General features: G+C 55.3%; 1 protein-coding gene across 6 annotated transcripts in view; it reads left to right on the forward strand.

The window, feature by feature from the left end:
* FLNB (filamin B) overlaps positions 1 to 7,545 on the forward strand; it is a 142,516-nt gene extending 134,971 nt beyond the window's left edge. For all 6 annotated transcript variants that reach the window (XM_081819430.1, XM_081819435.1, XM_081819446.1 and 3 more), the window contains 3 exons: positions 3,363 to 3,581; positions 4,731 to 4,934; positions 5,844 to 7,545. In XM_081819430.1, the coding sequence (XP_081675556.1) occupies positions 3,363 to 3,581; positions 4,731 to 4,934; positions 5,844 to 6,031 (611 nt within the window). In that variant the 3' untranslated portion in view covers positions 6,032 to 7,545. The remainder of the gene's footprint in view (positions 1 to 3,362; positions 3,582 to 4,730; positions 4,935 to 5,843) is intronic.
* The last annotated feature ends 6,332 nt before the right edge of the window (positions 7,546 to 13,877 follow it).

The following is a 13,877-nucleotide window of genomic DNA, read 5'->3' on the forward strand; positions in this document are numbered from 1 at the left end:
AAACACAGATCTATGCCCTTTGTAATGGCTTCGGTAAGTGTTCATCCCGTGAGCCTCGAGGCGGGGTGGGTGACTGGTACGGAGAGTGCCGGCACGGGGAGCTTGTCCACTCAGACTTCTCTGCAGGGCACGTCCGTAGACATGGGCGCACTGGGACACGGTTTGCAAGGGCCTTTGGAAGGCAGTCCAGTCCCGGCTCGAGTCCCTTGTGAGTCTCCCCCGATGCGGTGAGTTGGACAGAGCAGACCCGCCTCACGTGGGCAAGGAGACGGGTGGCTGTGGTTACTTGGCATCCAGCCCTAGGGAGCCAGTGTCCTGAGTGGCCCGAGGGGCCCTGCCCAGGTCCAGGCATCACTGACAGGCTGGCTTGCCACCCCGAGCTCTGGTCATAGCAGTGGCCTCAGAACCACCCACGGGGGTGGCGTAAGTGCTTCTGGACTCCCGAGACCCATCCGGTCCGGCTCCACACGGAACTGTGGGCCAGCAGCTTGCCCTTTATAAGAGGCATGATAACACTTCACCCTATGCCATTCCATTTCACAGATGAAGAAAGTGAGGCTCAGAAGGGTCGAGTCACTCCCTAAGCTTACTTAGCTGGGAGGGGCCAGAACCAGGCATCAGTCCAGGTCCATGACCTCAAAGCCTGTGTCCTTAACCCCAGAGTTTCACTGCCTAAGTGGCTGGCTCACTCAGTGATAGTGAACCTAGTGGGCCACTTTGTAGAGTATCCTAAACCAGGACCTCTGTTCTCCCAGCTGCCTGGAATAGTCCCCAGGCAGGAGTGCAGGCATTTGGACCCTGGCAAGCCACCTGCTTGACGGGGGGCGGGGTCTTCCCGGCATTTGGAGCCACGCACACCTTGGTCCGGGTCCCATAGCAGCCACTGAGGGCTCCTGCAGCTGCCGGCAGCCACCTTACCCTCTTGCTGGGTCACACCTGCTGCGTTCGGGGCCTCATGCTGCCTCGTGGCTGCTCGCATGCCTTCTCGGGAGCTTGGGTTTCAGGCTGTGCTTTGCAAGAGCCGAACGCCACTGAGAGGAGCCAGTCTTACGGGGAAACTCCCAGCCAGGAGGGAGAGGTACAGAGCATGCCGGTTTCAAACCCTGTGTAAATATTGCTCTTGTCAAGGGGAAGACGTCTTGTTTTTCTAGCCCTCCTGCTTCCGAGCCTTTCCCCAAATATCCATCCCAGGATTACACAGCTGCAGTGTGCATGGAATGAAAAGGTATCTGTGCTTGGCTGCTGGAGGGCCTGGCATCCTGACCTGCAGAATAAAGCAAACTTCCCTGTGTTTTTATGGGTGGGCTTGTTGTATCTCTTGGCTTGAGCTTTAAATGGTCCATTTTGCAGGTTCAGGAGCAGGGGAATGTGGAGAATTTGGGGTGGGACTGTCTGCTTGCCGAGGAGCTGAGAGGTCAGGCCTTAGACCAGGGGGTTCTCGATGCTCTGGATTGGAAGACCAGTCTTCCTGATAAAATGCTCCAAGAACCCCAGTGTGCACGAGGTGGGACCGAAGAGCCTCCTTCCCTCCCCTGCCCCCTCGCCCACCTTCACGATGGAGTAGGGCTGCCGTAGACATGCATTAGCCACATGGGGGCTTGCAGGGGGGGAGACTGCCATGCCCGGAGATGTTTGGGGGTATCGTGTTGGTTCTAGTGGAAGCAGTCGGCAGAGGGACTCCTGCACGTGGATTTTCTTTCTCCTCACTTCTCAGGCAAGTGCCTTAGCTCCACACTGGACAGATCTTGTGTTTAAATCCCAGTCCTGCCATTCCCAAGCTGTGTGACTTAGCGCAAAGGATTTGACCTTACCAGGCCTCCACTTCCTGTAAAATGGGAAGAAGGGAGCCCACCCAATAGGTTGTTCCAGGTAGCTCTTGCCTGTCCTTCCTTACTTCCCTTTTCCCACCTCTTCTCCCCTGTCTCTTCAGGCCCTCCCGGCCAGGATTCACGGATCTTGATCTTTCTCGAGAAGGGAGCAACTTGTTAAAATGCGTTGGGCTTCTTTCCCCTGAAGCCGGGTCTTTTCATCTTCGCTTTAAAAATATCTTTCCTTATCGTCGCCTTGCAGCTACTTCCTGGAAATGCCGTCCCGTGCGCCACCCCTCCCTTGCCTGCACAGCCTAGCTCTTGCCTGCACGGTGTAGAAACAAGGTTGAGATAATCGGGTTGTGGGGGGCGGGGGCAGGCTGGGACAGGAGCCTCAGGAGCTTCCAGAAGCAGCTGGGTTGTGTTTGGGGGTTGCAAGATAGCAGCGCCTTTGTTTTACTGATAGCCAGAACAATAATTCTTTCTCTGGCCTGGGAGCTATAATTAAACCCAAATAGTTCCCAGCTGGGGCGGCGTCCAGGGCTCTGGAAAAAAAGCTCTGCCCTGCGCAAGGCTGCTGTGCCAGGGATGGCCCATAGAGGGCACTGTAGCGGGCAGCCCTCACCGACCACCTCATCCCCGTCTGCGCGGGAAACGGGCCTGAAGGAGTGGAGGCTTCTGCAGGACATTGGGCTCAGGCACGAATGTGCCATGGTCATTGGTCGGCCCAGCTTTTCTCTCGTCACAAGGCAGGACGTCCGTGCAGGAGTCCCCTGTGGGCCGGGCAAGAGGCTCCCGGGCCACATGGAATTGTTCATACCCCGGTTCTACCAGTTTCCTAGTTCATAGCGCTGCCTGGCAAGTGCCCGAACCTCCCTGAGCCTCTGTCATTTGTTAAACAGGAAGCACTGGGCACGTAACGGGATGCTTACTGTGGGACCTGGAGCCCGCACGGTGCAAGTATGGCTCAGTTAGCAGGAGCCGCTGTTTTGGCCCTATTCTTGTTGCTGGTGTTCATGGCAAAGTGGGGGGCTGGCAGATTGTAGCAGCTGCCCCGGTCTTTAGCGTGGTGACTGGGGCAAGGAGCCTGTGGGGGAAGAAGATGATGCTGGGCCTGCTCGGCTTCTCCAAGTCCACTCAGGGGAAAAAGGAAAGGTCAGAGGGGCCCACGCACCCCGCCCCCCGCCCCCTGCCCCCCTGGAGGCAGGGCTGAGCCCCCGGCAGCTGAAACAGCATTTCAGGCTGACAATGAAGACTCCGGCTTCTTGCCCTCAGCCACTGTGCCTGCCCAGGGGCGAGAACAGGGTGTCCTGGCGGTTGGTGCTGGTGGGCGAAATGTCAGCCACACTCTTGCCTCTGCCTTGGAAAGGGAGGCCCTCTGTGCCAGGAGCTCAGAGCTGGTATGGGTGGGTTCGCCCGCCACCGAGGCCGCCTCTCTGTGGGGGAACCTGTGTGTCCCCCCCTCACTGCTTCAGTGCCCCTGGGAAAGCTCCCCAGACCACACCCCCCCCATCCCTTCAAACCAATATGACATTCCCTCTTCCTTTCTCCCAGGTATCCAGTCTGAATTTTTCATCAACACCACCCGAGCAGGGCCAGGGACATTATCTGTCACCATTGAAGGCCCGTCCAAAGTTAAAATGGATTGCCAGGAGACCCCAGAAGGGTACAAAGTCATGTACACCCCCATGGCTCCTGGAAGCTACCTGATTGGCGTCAAATATGGCGGGCCCAACCACATTGTGGGCAGTCCATTCAAGGCCAAGGTGACAGGTAACAACCAAATAGCTTTGAAGTTACTCTTTTTTCTATGGAGCGTGTCTTATCAGATTATCAGCAGTAAACTGTGGGTAATTTTAGATATTCTGAATCTACTTTGAATCTTGAATGTAAAGAAATGGTAGGACATGCCAGGGGAGTAAACATCTTTAGAAGCCTGTGGGTGTGTGCTAGCATCATCCCCCCACAAAATAATGAGTGTAGAAATTGAAAAAATCATGTTTTCTTTTTTTAACAGAAAAGAAAAATATTTACATATTTGATATCTTAACGTATTTGTTTAGATAGGGACCTGAAAAATACCCTTATTTCTAACCTTCACTTTTAAAATAATCAAAAGGTTTTATTACATTTACAAAAATGGGCCTCCTTCAGGACACTAGAAAAAATACCAGTCAAAACCACCTCACAGGTGGTGCCTGGGTGGCTCAGTCGTTGAGCGTCTGCCTTCGGCTCAGGTCATGATCCCAGGGCCCTGGGATCAAGCCCCGCATCGGGCTCCCTGCTTGGCGGGAAGCCTGCTTCTCCCTCTCCCACTCCGCCTGCTTGTGTTCCCTCTCTCGCTGTGTGTCTCTGTCAAATAAACAAAATCTTTAAAAAAAAAAAAAAAAAAAACCCACCTCACAGCCCACGGCCCAAGGTAATCATCATAAATATTGTGGTAAATCCCTTCCGCAGGTCTCTGCTCGGTTCACTGTTGTTTAGCTTCATTGCAGAAAAATTAAAAGATTCAGATAAAAAATCATCCTCTCACAGGCAGAGAGAATCTTTTTTGTTATTTTGTTATATGTTCTCCCCAACATATAACATTGCTTTTACACTGTTTATACATGAGTATTTTATCTCAGTGGAAAAGAGGTAAATTCTGCAGGGTGGCACGAGGTTATGTGGGAGGGATTTCCAGGCTTTGTCGTTTGCCTCGCTGTGTGGGGTGGGACCCAGGGGTTTGGAAGACATTATGGGGGTGAGATGGGGAGATGGTAATGTTTAGCTCAGGTGTTGGGGATGCGGTAGCTTTGGGATCCAGCTGTCAGGGTGCAGGGACTTTCCCGGGGCTTCTACCCAGGGCACTTGCCTCTTCTAGCTGAGAGGACCTACTGCTCTGGCCATTAACTCCTCCCTCCGCCCCCTCCCATCTTCTAGGCCAGCGTCTGGTCAGCCCTGGCTCTGCTAACGAGACCTCGTCCATTCTGGTGGAGTCCGTGACCAGGTCATCCACAGAGACCTGCTATAGTGCCGTCCCCAAGGCATCCTCAGACGCCAGCAAGGTGACCTCCAAAGGGGCAGGGCTCTCAAAGGCCTTCGTGGGCCAAAAGAGCTCCTTCTTGGTGGACTGCAGCAAGGCTGGTAGGTAGCCTGGTCCTGCTCGAGGGTTAGGGTGGAGGCGGGCTGAGGACCCTCTGCTAACTTTAGTCTTCCCTGCAGTGCCCACCTGCCCGTGCACCCCAAATGTTTACAAGTAACGTTGCTCATTACCCCACTCTCCTGCACTTAATATTTTCAAATGATTTTCCTCTTTTGACTCTTGATTCTTTCAAATGCCCTCAAGGTAGACCAGAAAGGTGGCATTATCCCCATTACAGATGGGCAGACTGAATCAGTAACCCGGCCCCTTCTCTGCCAATAATTGCTTAATTGCAGTTTGAACTTGGGTATTTATTTGGGTGTCAGTGGTTAGTTGCCTAGGTTCTGGCATCTGGCACATCTGGGCTGGAAACCTGGCTCCACTACTTCTCTCTTCCCCCCTCCCTCCCTCCCTTCCCCAAACTGAGCCATGTGATCTTGGGAAAGTTACTAAATCTTTTTCTAAATGTCAGTTTCTTGCTGTCTAAAATGGGAATAATAAAGTCACCTTCCTTAAGTTCCTAATGAGAATAAATGAGATCGGAGTAGCCATCACTTACATAAACCCTTATTACGAGCTGAGGGCTTCACATACAACTTCTGTAGACCAGGGGGTAGGTGCTGGCATCATCTCCTGTTTACGGATGGGCAAGCTGAGGCAGAGAGAGGCGAAGTTCCACATCCAAGGTCCCCCAGCTAGGAGGTGGCAGGCGGGGATTTGAACTCATGCCATCAGGCTCTGAGTCTTTGCTTGTAATTGCCTTGCCATCTCACCTCTCAGAGGTTCCAGCGTCATTGTAGAATCTCAACAGGCAATAGTTGGTATATTTCCTTTGGCTCCCACTTCCCCTCCCCTTCCTCTGCCTTCCATGATGCATCCTGACGGAGTAACCACCTTTCTTTGCCTCCCAGGTTCCAACATGCTGCTGATCGGTGTCCATGGGCCAACCACCCCCTGCGAAGAGGTCTCCATGAAGCACGTGGGCAATCAACAATACAACGTCACATATGTCGTCAAGGAGAAGGGAGATTACGTTCTGGCCGTGAAGTGGGGAGAGGAACACATCCCTGGCAGTCCCTTCCATGTCACGGTGCCTTAAAACAGTTCTCGTCAGATCCTGGGAGGAGTTCTGGTGGTTGCTTTTGTTGCTTGTTCGTAACTTGTTTTATACAAAGTTTTCCTCCAGCCTGTTTGTGGGTCTGAAACCCCATCCCGAAAACATTGCCGTTCTAAAGTGCCTTGAGAAATAAGTCCTAGACTTGACTCTTTAGGGACGCGCTGGGGACTCTTAAGAAATGCATACTCATGCATGAGCTGAGAAGATTTCCAGGCATACTCGGTTCAGATCCGACCTCTTGCTGGCACAGATCACCCCCTGCAGACAGACCAAGGTCACTCGCAAGACTGACATTTCTAAAGAATGAAATTGGCTAGCCCATCTGTGAAACGAGACTGGCAGGGAGGGACAGGGCAAAGAGGCGACCTACTTGAGGCTGGCATTTAGAAGAGGACCAGCAGCCTACCCCATAAAAGGCTCTTAGGCAGACGCCATTGTTTCAACACTACTCCTCTCCACACCCCTGCCCGCTCCGTGGCCTTTGTACGCATCTCAAAGGGAAGCGGCTACATGGTGGCAGACTGGCCTCCATGCTTCCTAGTGCCTTTCCCCTCGTTCTGCTGAGTATTTCCCTGCAAAGTTGTAACGTGCCCATCTTGGCAGCTACGTTTTGCTTTTGTCTTTAAAGGCCATTGAAGTCTCTGGGTCTGAGGAAATTCTGCTGGGGCAAGCAGCCCCCTCCTGCCAAAGATCCCTTTTTTTTTTTTTTTAACCAACACGAGCCTTTGTTCTTAACACACACTCCGGCCATTTGTCAGTCTGATGAGGCTTGCCAGCACGTGCGAATGGCCGCAGGTGGGTCACCGTGTCACCGCCCTCATCTGCAGAGGCCTATCACCGGGCAGAACACTCCACACCCACCTCCAGTCAGCCGTGGGATCACTTCTGGCAAATAACTATAGATCGGAAAGAATGGAACTCCTGCTGACCTTTGGCCTCAAAGGGCGCTGTGGAGGGCGTGGGAGGGACAGCAGCAGCTCCCTGGTGGTCTTCTGTCACTGGGCACAAGTGACAGCTGCAGAGCTGACGGGGGCTCTGTATACATTTGGCCCTGACTGCGTCATCTGAGGCTGTTTGGAAAGCAGTGCGCAGGGCCCAAATTCCAGAAACGGGGTGTGAGACATTTTGCACCCCTTTCTGCAGACCTGAGCTGCCTTCAGGATAAAGTGAAAGCCTTCGGGGCCGCACCCTGACTTCAGGGCCCGGGTGTGCGGTGTGGTCTCGGCGGGCAGACTTTTTTGATTTGCGGCTCCATCCTGAGGAAGTGTCACGGGTGCGTCCGTGGGTGGGACCGGGAGCGAGGGGAGGGGACCATCACCAAGATGCAGCAGCAGGGGGCAGGTGGTGGCCACAGCCCACCTCTTAGACACCAGAGCAGCCCGAAGCCTAATGTGAAAGGGCCACAGGTTTTGTAAACTGGGACGTGGAAGCGAAACTGGAATCAAATGCCGACTGTAAATTGTATCTCATAACTTATTAAATGTTTGCTCCGTCAAGCTCCCCTGGTGTTCTTGGGGGGTGGTGTTTCAGAATAAATGGTTCGAGTCTCTGACCAGCCCTCCCTGCCGCTGGCCGAAAGGACACAGGTTGGCGGCTTGCTCTGACGGTGAGCCTGGCCTCTGTTTGCAGGGGGGAGGCTTTTCCGTGAGCCCCGCTGGCAGGGTATCCTCAGGAGAGGCCAGGCGGCCAGACGGGCCGGGACACCGACACAGCCTCTAGGAGAGAAAGCCGCCTTCCCGATGACAGAGATACTCTCATTCTAGGGAGTTGACTCAAACAAGAAGCTAGGTCACCTGTCCTCCCAGCTGCCCTTGGACAACAGGGTTCGTGTGTGGTGTTCGTCTTCCTCTCCCTGCTCCTTCCTTCAGCTGGGAAGAGCTTGTGCCTGACGGGGCGCTTAGGATACCTCCCCCCTCCCCTCCTCCTCACCCTCACGGCGCTCCCGTGACCCCACTTCGCAGTGTTGATACCGACTCAGGTGCTGAATGGACATGTCACTCGGGGCAGACCCTAGGCCCTAGCCATTTTGTCCCCAGAATGGAGGCTCTCCCTCCCTGGTTATACCCCTGTGGGAGCAGAAAGGGCACCAGGAGCCCCCAGATGAGCCCCGGGAAGTCCTTGCTGGGCCCCTAGCCCTCCACTGGGGGTGAGGGGTGGAGGGAAAGTCAGGGAAGGAAGACGGGCTCCTGTTGTGTGTTTCTTCCTGTCACCTCCTTGTTGATCAGGATGGAGGCTTGTTTACCTCTGAGAGGTGGGAGGAGAGGAAGTTTTCCCTTGCCCCTCCTGGAGGGAGCCCCCTTGTCTGTGGGCCTGTGCCGGGGATGACTGTTCCTGGGCTCCCTGAGGGGTTTGTGGCTTGGGGGGTGCTGTCCAGGCTCTGCCTGGTGATGCTGACCTTGCCCAGAGAGGAGCCCAGGGGCACAGGTGCTGGTTTCAGGCCCGGGAAGTCTGGCTGGTTTCTGTTGGGGAGGCAGCACGTCTCTGTCCCCAGCTGGACCTGGGCATCAGGTAGAGTTGGAACGTGGGCTCGGCCGCTCGGTGGCGGTACGGCCTCGGGGAGGTGGCTTCCCCTCTGAGACCACGCCTCCCTCAGGGTGGTGGTGAGGAGCGCACGAAATCTCTCTCCGAGCTGTGAGTCTTGGTCACAGCTGTCTGTGACCGACCCCTGCCAGGGGGTGCCGTTCTTCATTCAAGGCCGCACCTGGGGCTGCCCTGGCGGGTCCCTGCCTGTGACATCACCCACGACCCAGGTGGCCAATGGCTAGAGCCACAGGGCAGCTCTTCTCTGCATCTGGACTCGCTGCCAAGGGAACGGGCCGCTATTTGTGCAAACACCTCCATGACTTGAAACTCGACCCTGAACAGGTACCAGGCAGGCCCTTTCTGACTTTCACCAGTTGACTTGGCCCCTTTCCTACCAGGGGCTGACTGAGCCATCACTCTTTCGGGGCCAGCAGAGGTTAAAGCAGACAGTGTTGGCAGCTGACGCTCAGAGATCCTCGACCCAGAGAGGCCCGGTTCCCTTGCAAGCGCCTATGCGTGTCCCTCCCTTGGCCGGCTTCCCTCTGCAGCCCGCGGAAGCCCTCGGCAGTGCTGCCCAGAAGGAAGCAGATTAACGTGTCTGTTTCAGTGCATGGGCCCTTGGCCACACGTCTGAACTTCAGACTTCAAAGGGGCCTTGAAAGCCACATCTTGATGAGTTTGGTGTAAAATGAGTCAGGCACTAGGGATTTCATTTCCCCTAAAAATGGCACCACCTTAAAAAATAAGCAGAATAAACGTAAATGGCAAAGTGAGTGGTTGATCCTTGTCACCACCACCCCCAAGTTTGTATTTTCAAATGGGGAACAAGCTCATTAAGTGCTCTTTGGGCTTAAAGCTCCGTCTGATGGAAGCAGGGTCTAGGAAAGTAATGGAAACTTTTCAAATCCCCATTAACTTGGAGGGGGAGGGGCTTTGTAATCAGGGTATTCCACTAATGAAAACTCTCGCCCAGAAACACGTCTTGTTTAGCTAATTTTTTTTTCTCCTCACAATGGCAAATCATAACTCGAAGAGGGAGTAAAAATGTCACATGGCTCAAGGCAAACGTGAATTCAAATTTTTCCCTTCTGGCTTTGTCTTAAGGATGCTGACCAGACACAAGGGTGGGAGGAAATGTGAAACAAAGGGATCCTTTCTGCTTTGTGATAAGGCTTTTGTCTGGGTCCCTGAGCCCACAGAGGACCAACTCATATGCAAGGAATTTAGGGTGGCCCACCCCACACCCCTTCTCTCTGACTCAAGAGCTCTCCAAAGCAGGCAGGCAGGAGGTGGGGAATTACGGCTTGTGGCCAAGGGTGACTTACGGCTCGTGGCCAAGGGTGTTTTGGACTTGCTTATCTCCCCAGGACAAAGCTCAAAGATGAAAGAATATTCAAGCCTTGTATTGCCCACATTACTCCCTCTGCCATAACCACCGCCTTCCCAAGGCATCAGGATGCCTCTCCCAGTGCAAAGCTAATGCTGAACCCTGGAGGCGGAGGGGGGGGGGTTGTCTCTGAGAAAGAGGAAATCTTGGCAGAGGCGCCACACCCCAGAAATGCCAGCCTCGGGCCCAGCTCCAAGCATTTGGCACCAGTAGCTGCAGAGTAGCCTGGTATGTGAGAAAAGCCCAGAAAGCAGCTAACTCCAAGTTCAAGTCTAGATTCAGTCCCAGCTCTGCGGCTTACTGCCTCAGACACCCCCTGGCTCTTCATCTCCCCAAATGTCCCAAACTTCTTCATAGCGCTCATTTTACAGCTGGGAAGACTGAGGCACAACGGGCAAGTCTAGACAACCTTACCCTTTCTTGCCTTGCAGACTGGGAGTCCCAGTATGGAACATTCTTCCTCTACTCTTTGCCTAGCTAACTCATGTTCATAGTTCAGGGCTCAAAGGGCACCTCCTCCAGGAAGCCTTCTCTATGCCTCAGTGCCCTCATCCATGAAATGGGAAAGTGGGAAGCTTCCATTCTAAGCTTAACCTCTAGAAAGACCTCCCAATGCATCCATCCTCCAGCTGGCTGGCCAAGTCCTTCCCCACCCAGATCTGCTAGAATAGGGGCTGCCTGCATGTTGGGGAGACTCAGTTCCCCAAGGCAAAGTGGAAGGGGTACCTCAATGAGGGGAAGGGAGCCTGTGGGGAATCTATTAAGCATGGTGGTTCAAAACATGGGCCAGTGGGTTCAAATCCTGCCCGGCCATGAACTCCAGCAGATCATTTACCCTCCAGAGACTCTTACAGCCTCTGTTTTCTCTCCAATGAAATGGGTACTAGAACCTACCCTATATATAGTGTTCTGAGGGTTAACTGACAAAATGAATGTAAAGAACATACCACAGTGTCTAGTACCTGATAAGCCTTCATAGAATTACTACTGCTGAGAGGTGCTTAAGAGGATTCTTCTATATGGAGAGCTTAAATCCAGGGGGGGGGCTACTTTAAGGACACAAATAACCATAAATAGGAGAGGCACTTGGGCTGGAGACAGAGCCAGGGACTGGAAACTGGGGTGGGAGTCATCAGTGGGAGTGGATGGGGTGGCCAATGGCAGTACTAGGAGCAGGGTGGATCCCTGGTGGCCCCGGGGAATGGCCAGAAAGGTGGGAGGAGAGCTAGGTGAGTCAGGTGCACTGGGGAGAGCCCCAGCTCACCTCCCAGCCTCCCCTGGTTTCCCCTTCAGTGACCCCTTTCCCTTAGCAGAAGCCGAGGCCAGAGGCAGGCCTGGGGCTGCCACCACACCTTCCCAGGGGTTGCGGGATGGGTTTGAAGTGAAGAAATCTGGAGTAAACAAAGTGTAGTAAGTAACACTAATGCTAGGCTCTGAGTCTTAACGATTACTCGCATTTTTTTACAGGGGCATTTCCCGGGGCACAGAGAGGTTAAGTGACCCGTGCAAATGTAATGGTCAAGGCTGCGTTAAAAGCCAGAAAGCCTGAATTTAGGGAGGAGGCCATGAAGCCGTGCCCTGCACGCAAGGGCCTCGCCCAGGTGGGCGCTTGGAATCCAAAGGCGACTCTCCTTGTGAGCCAAACTCTGTCCCTGAGCCCGTTGGAAGGCAGTACTTTTGGGGCGCCTTTCTACACCCTTCCACCCCACTCCCCTCTTTGGGGAGCTTGTCCACCCCTCAGTGCAGCCCCCATCTGGCCCGCGGCCAGAGCCTGTTGTCAGGACTGCCATTCCGACTGTCGTTGCCGTAGTGGCCGCCAGGGGTCGCCTTGAGCGCGCGAACGGCGGCACCGAAGAAAACCCTGCGGTACGGGGGGGCACCGGGTCTTCCAAGGCCCAAAGGAGCACACCCACCTCTGCGCTCGCGCTCGAGGCCCCGGGCCTTACCTGCCTGGAGCTGGGGCGGTCTGGGTCGGGGAGGCTTTCTTGAGTTCCGGGGTCAGACCCCGCCCCACAAGCGTCTGACACCAGGGTCCTGCCACCCCCAGCCCTCGCAGCTCCTCCGACTTACCTCCATCCGTCCTTCCTTCCTTGCCTAACACTCCCGGAGGCAACAGAACGAACGTGAAGTCCGCCGACTCATCCCTGCCTTGAGCACTTTTTCGAGCACCAACTGTATGCCAGACAATACCCCCGGAGGTACTGGAGACACGAGGTTGAGCAGGACAGGACCCAGAACGGGAGCTCCGTGAGGGAGGGAGGGTTTGTCAGCACTGTTCACTTGCAGCTCCTGGCGCACAGAAGCCCTCAGTACCCAAAGCATGTTTGGTGCTTACAGCCTGCTCAGAGAGCCTGGATTAAAAAGGTGATTGCACAATTCATCGGTGACCGCTGTGAGTGCTCCAGACGAGCTATACCAGGCCCAGGCTGTTTTACTTAACCGGCTGGATCTTAATCTTCCCTAATGTCCCACACTTCATAGCCCTCATTTTACAGCTGGGAAAACTGAGGCACAGGCGGCAGTCTAGACAGCCCTACCCTTTCTTGCCTTGGGAGTCCCAGTCTACAACATTCTTCCGCTACTCTTTGCCTGGCTAACTCATGTTCATAGTTCAGGGCTCACGCAAAGGGCACCTCCTCCGGGAAGCCTTCCCTGATCATCTCCCCAGTTCCGTGCTCCCCATCCACCTGATTATGGGTCTGTCTCCCCTTCTGGACTGTGAAACCCTGAGGGCGGGAAGCATGTAGACTCCGTTCCTCCTCATCTACCTTTAGTACCCGGCTCAGTGCCTGGCAACAGGGTCAAGAGCGAATGAATGTTTGTTGAATGAAGAAACGAGAGCGAACGGAGCAGAGGGTGGAAAGGTGAGTGGCCCCAGGGCACTATGGGTAACCTCCTCACTGGTACTCACGCTGGTCACCCCTGCAGGGCCCCGGTGGGAGAGGCACAGGGTGTGAGGGTCCTGGAGGCTGATGTTATGGTGCTGCTGGGTGACCGGTGGGTCCTCCTCTGCCCGCCCCCGCCCCCTGCCGGGCCTCCCACATGATGCTGTCGCGTTCGATGGGAGAGTTCTGTGTCTGTAACGCAGGGGTGCGGGGTTTGGCGTTCACCCCCGCGTGACCAAATGAACATTGCTGAGCCTCAGTCTCCTCATCTGGAAAAGCGATGGCAGAGAGGCTGTTAGCGAGTCACCGTGAGGGGTCCACTGAGTGGGATCCCTCAGTAAAGCCTCCAGCGCGGGGCCTGGCACGAGTAGCCCGGGTGTGCCTGGGGCAGGCGCCGAGTTCCCGCAAGCCTCCCTTTCCCCACCAGGAGACGAGGCTGACGGCAGCCCCGGCAGCTGAGGAGGGTGGTTTCAGGCAGGCGGAGCTCAGCACAGCAGCCGGCACCCGGCGGGTCCCCGCGAAACGGCGGCTGACGTTGATGGGAGGCCTCCTCCGCGCCAGGCGCTCTTCCAGGTTCTTCTACCCTGGCCTAATGGCATTCTCCAGCCCAGAAGTAATTCCCACTGTCATTCCGACGTTCCAAGGACGCCAGGAAACTATCAAATGTCGGAGCTGAGCTGGAGGAGTCGGAGTCCAGAGTTTCCATGGCAACCCCAGCCACGTGTCCAGAGCTTCCCGAGGGTGGACACCGGGCCTCCCTTTGGACTCCCTGGGTGCCTGGTGCACCGTAGGTGCGCCTCAGGGTTTGCTGAATGCACTAGAGGCCACAGCCCCCCCTGCATCTCCCCGGGACCCTCTGAGAGCGGGGTGGGGGAAGCCTTGGGCCCCGAGTCCCCCTGGGGCAGAATACAGCCTCCTGCCAGACACCGTGGGTGGGCTGTGGCCAGGCTTTGCTCCCTTTTCCAGCCCGGTCTGTCCTGTTGCCTGCGAGTGGCCCGGCCCCCTGAGCAGCCCAGCCCCCGCCCCCCCCCCC

Source organism: Leptonychotes weddellii, chromosome 1, assembly GCF_054177405.1.
Source record: "Leptonychotes weddellii isolate Sample4059 chromosome 1, ASM5417740v2, whole genome shotgun sequence".
In the NCBI taxonomy this organism is placed as follows: domain Eukaryota; kingdom Metazoa; phylum Chordata; class Mammalia; order Carnivora; family Phocidae; genus Leptonychotes; species Leptonychotes weddellii.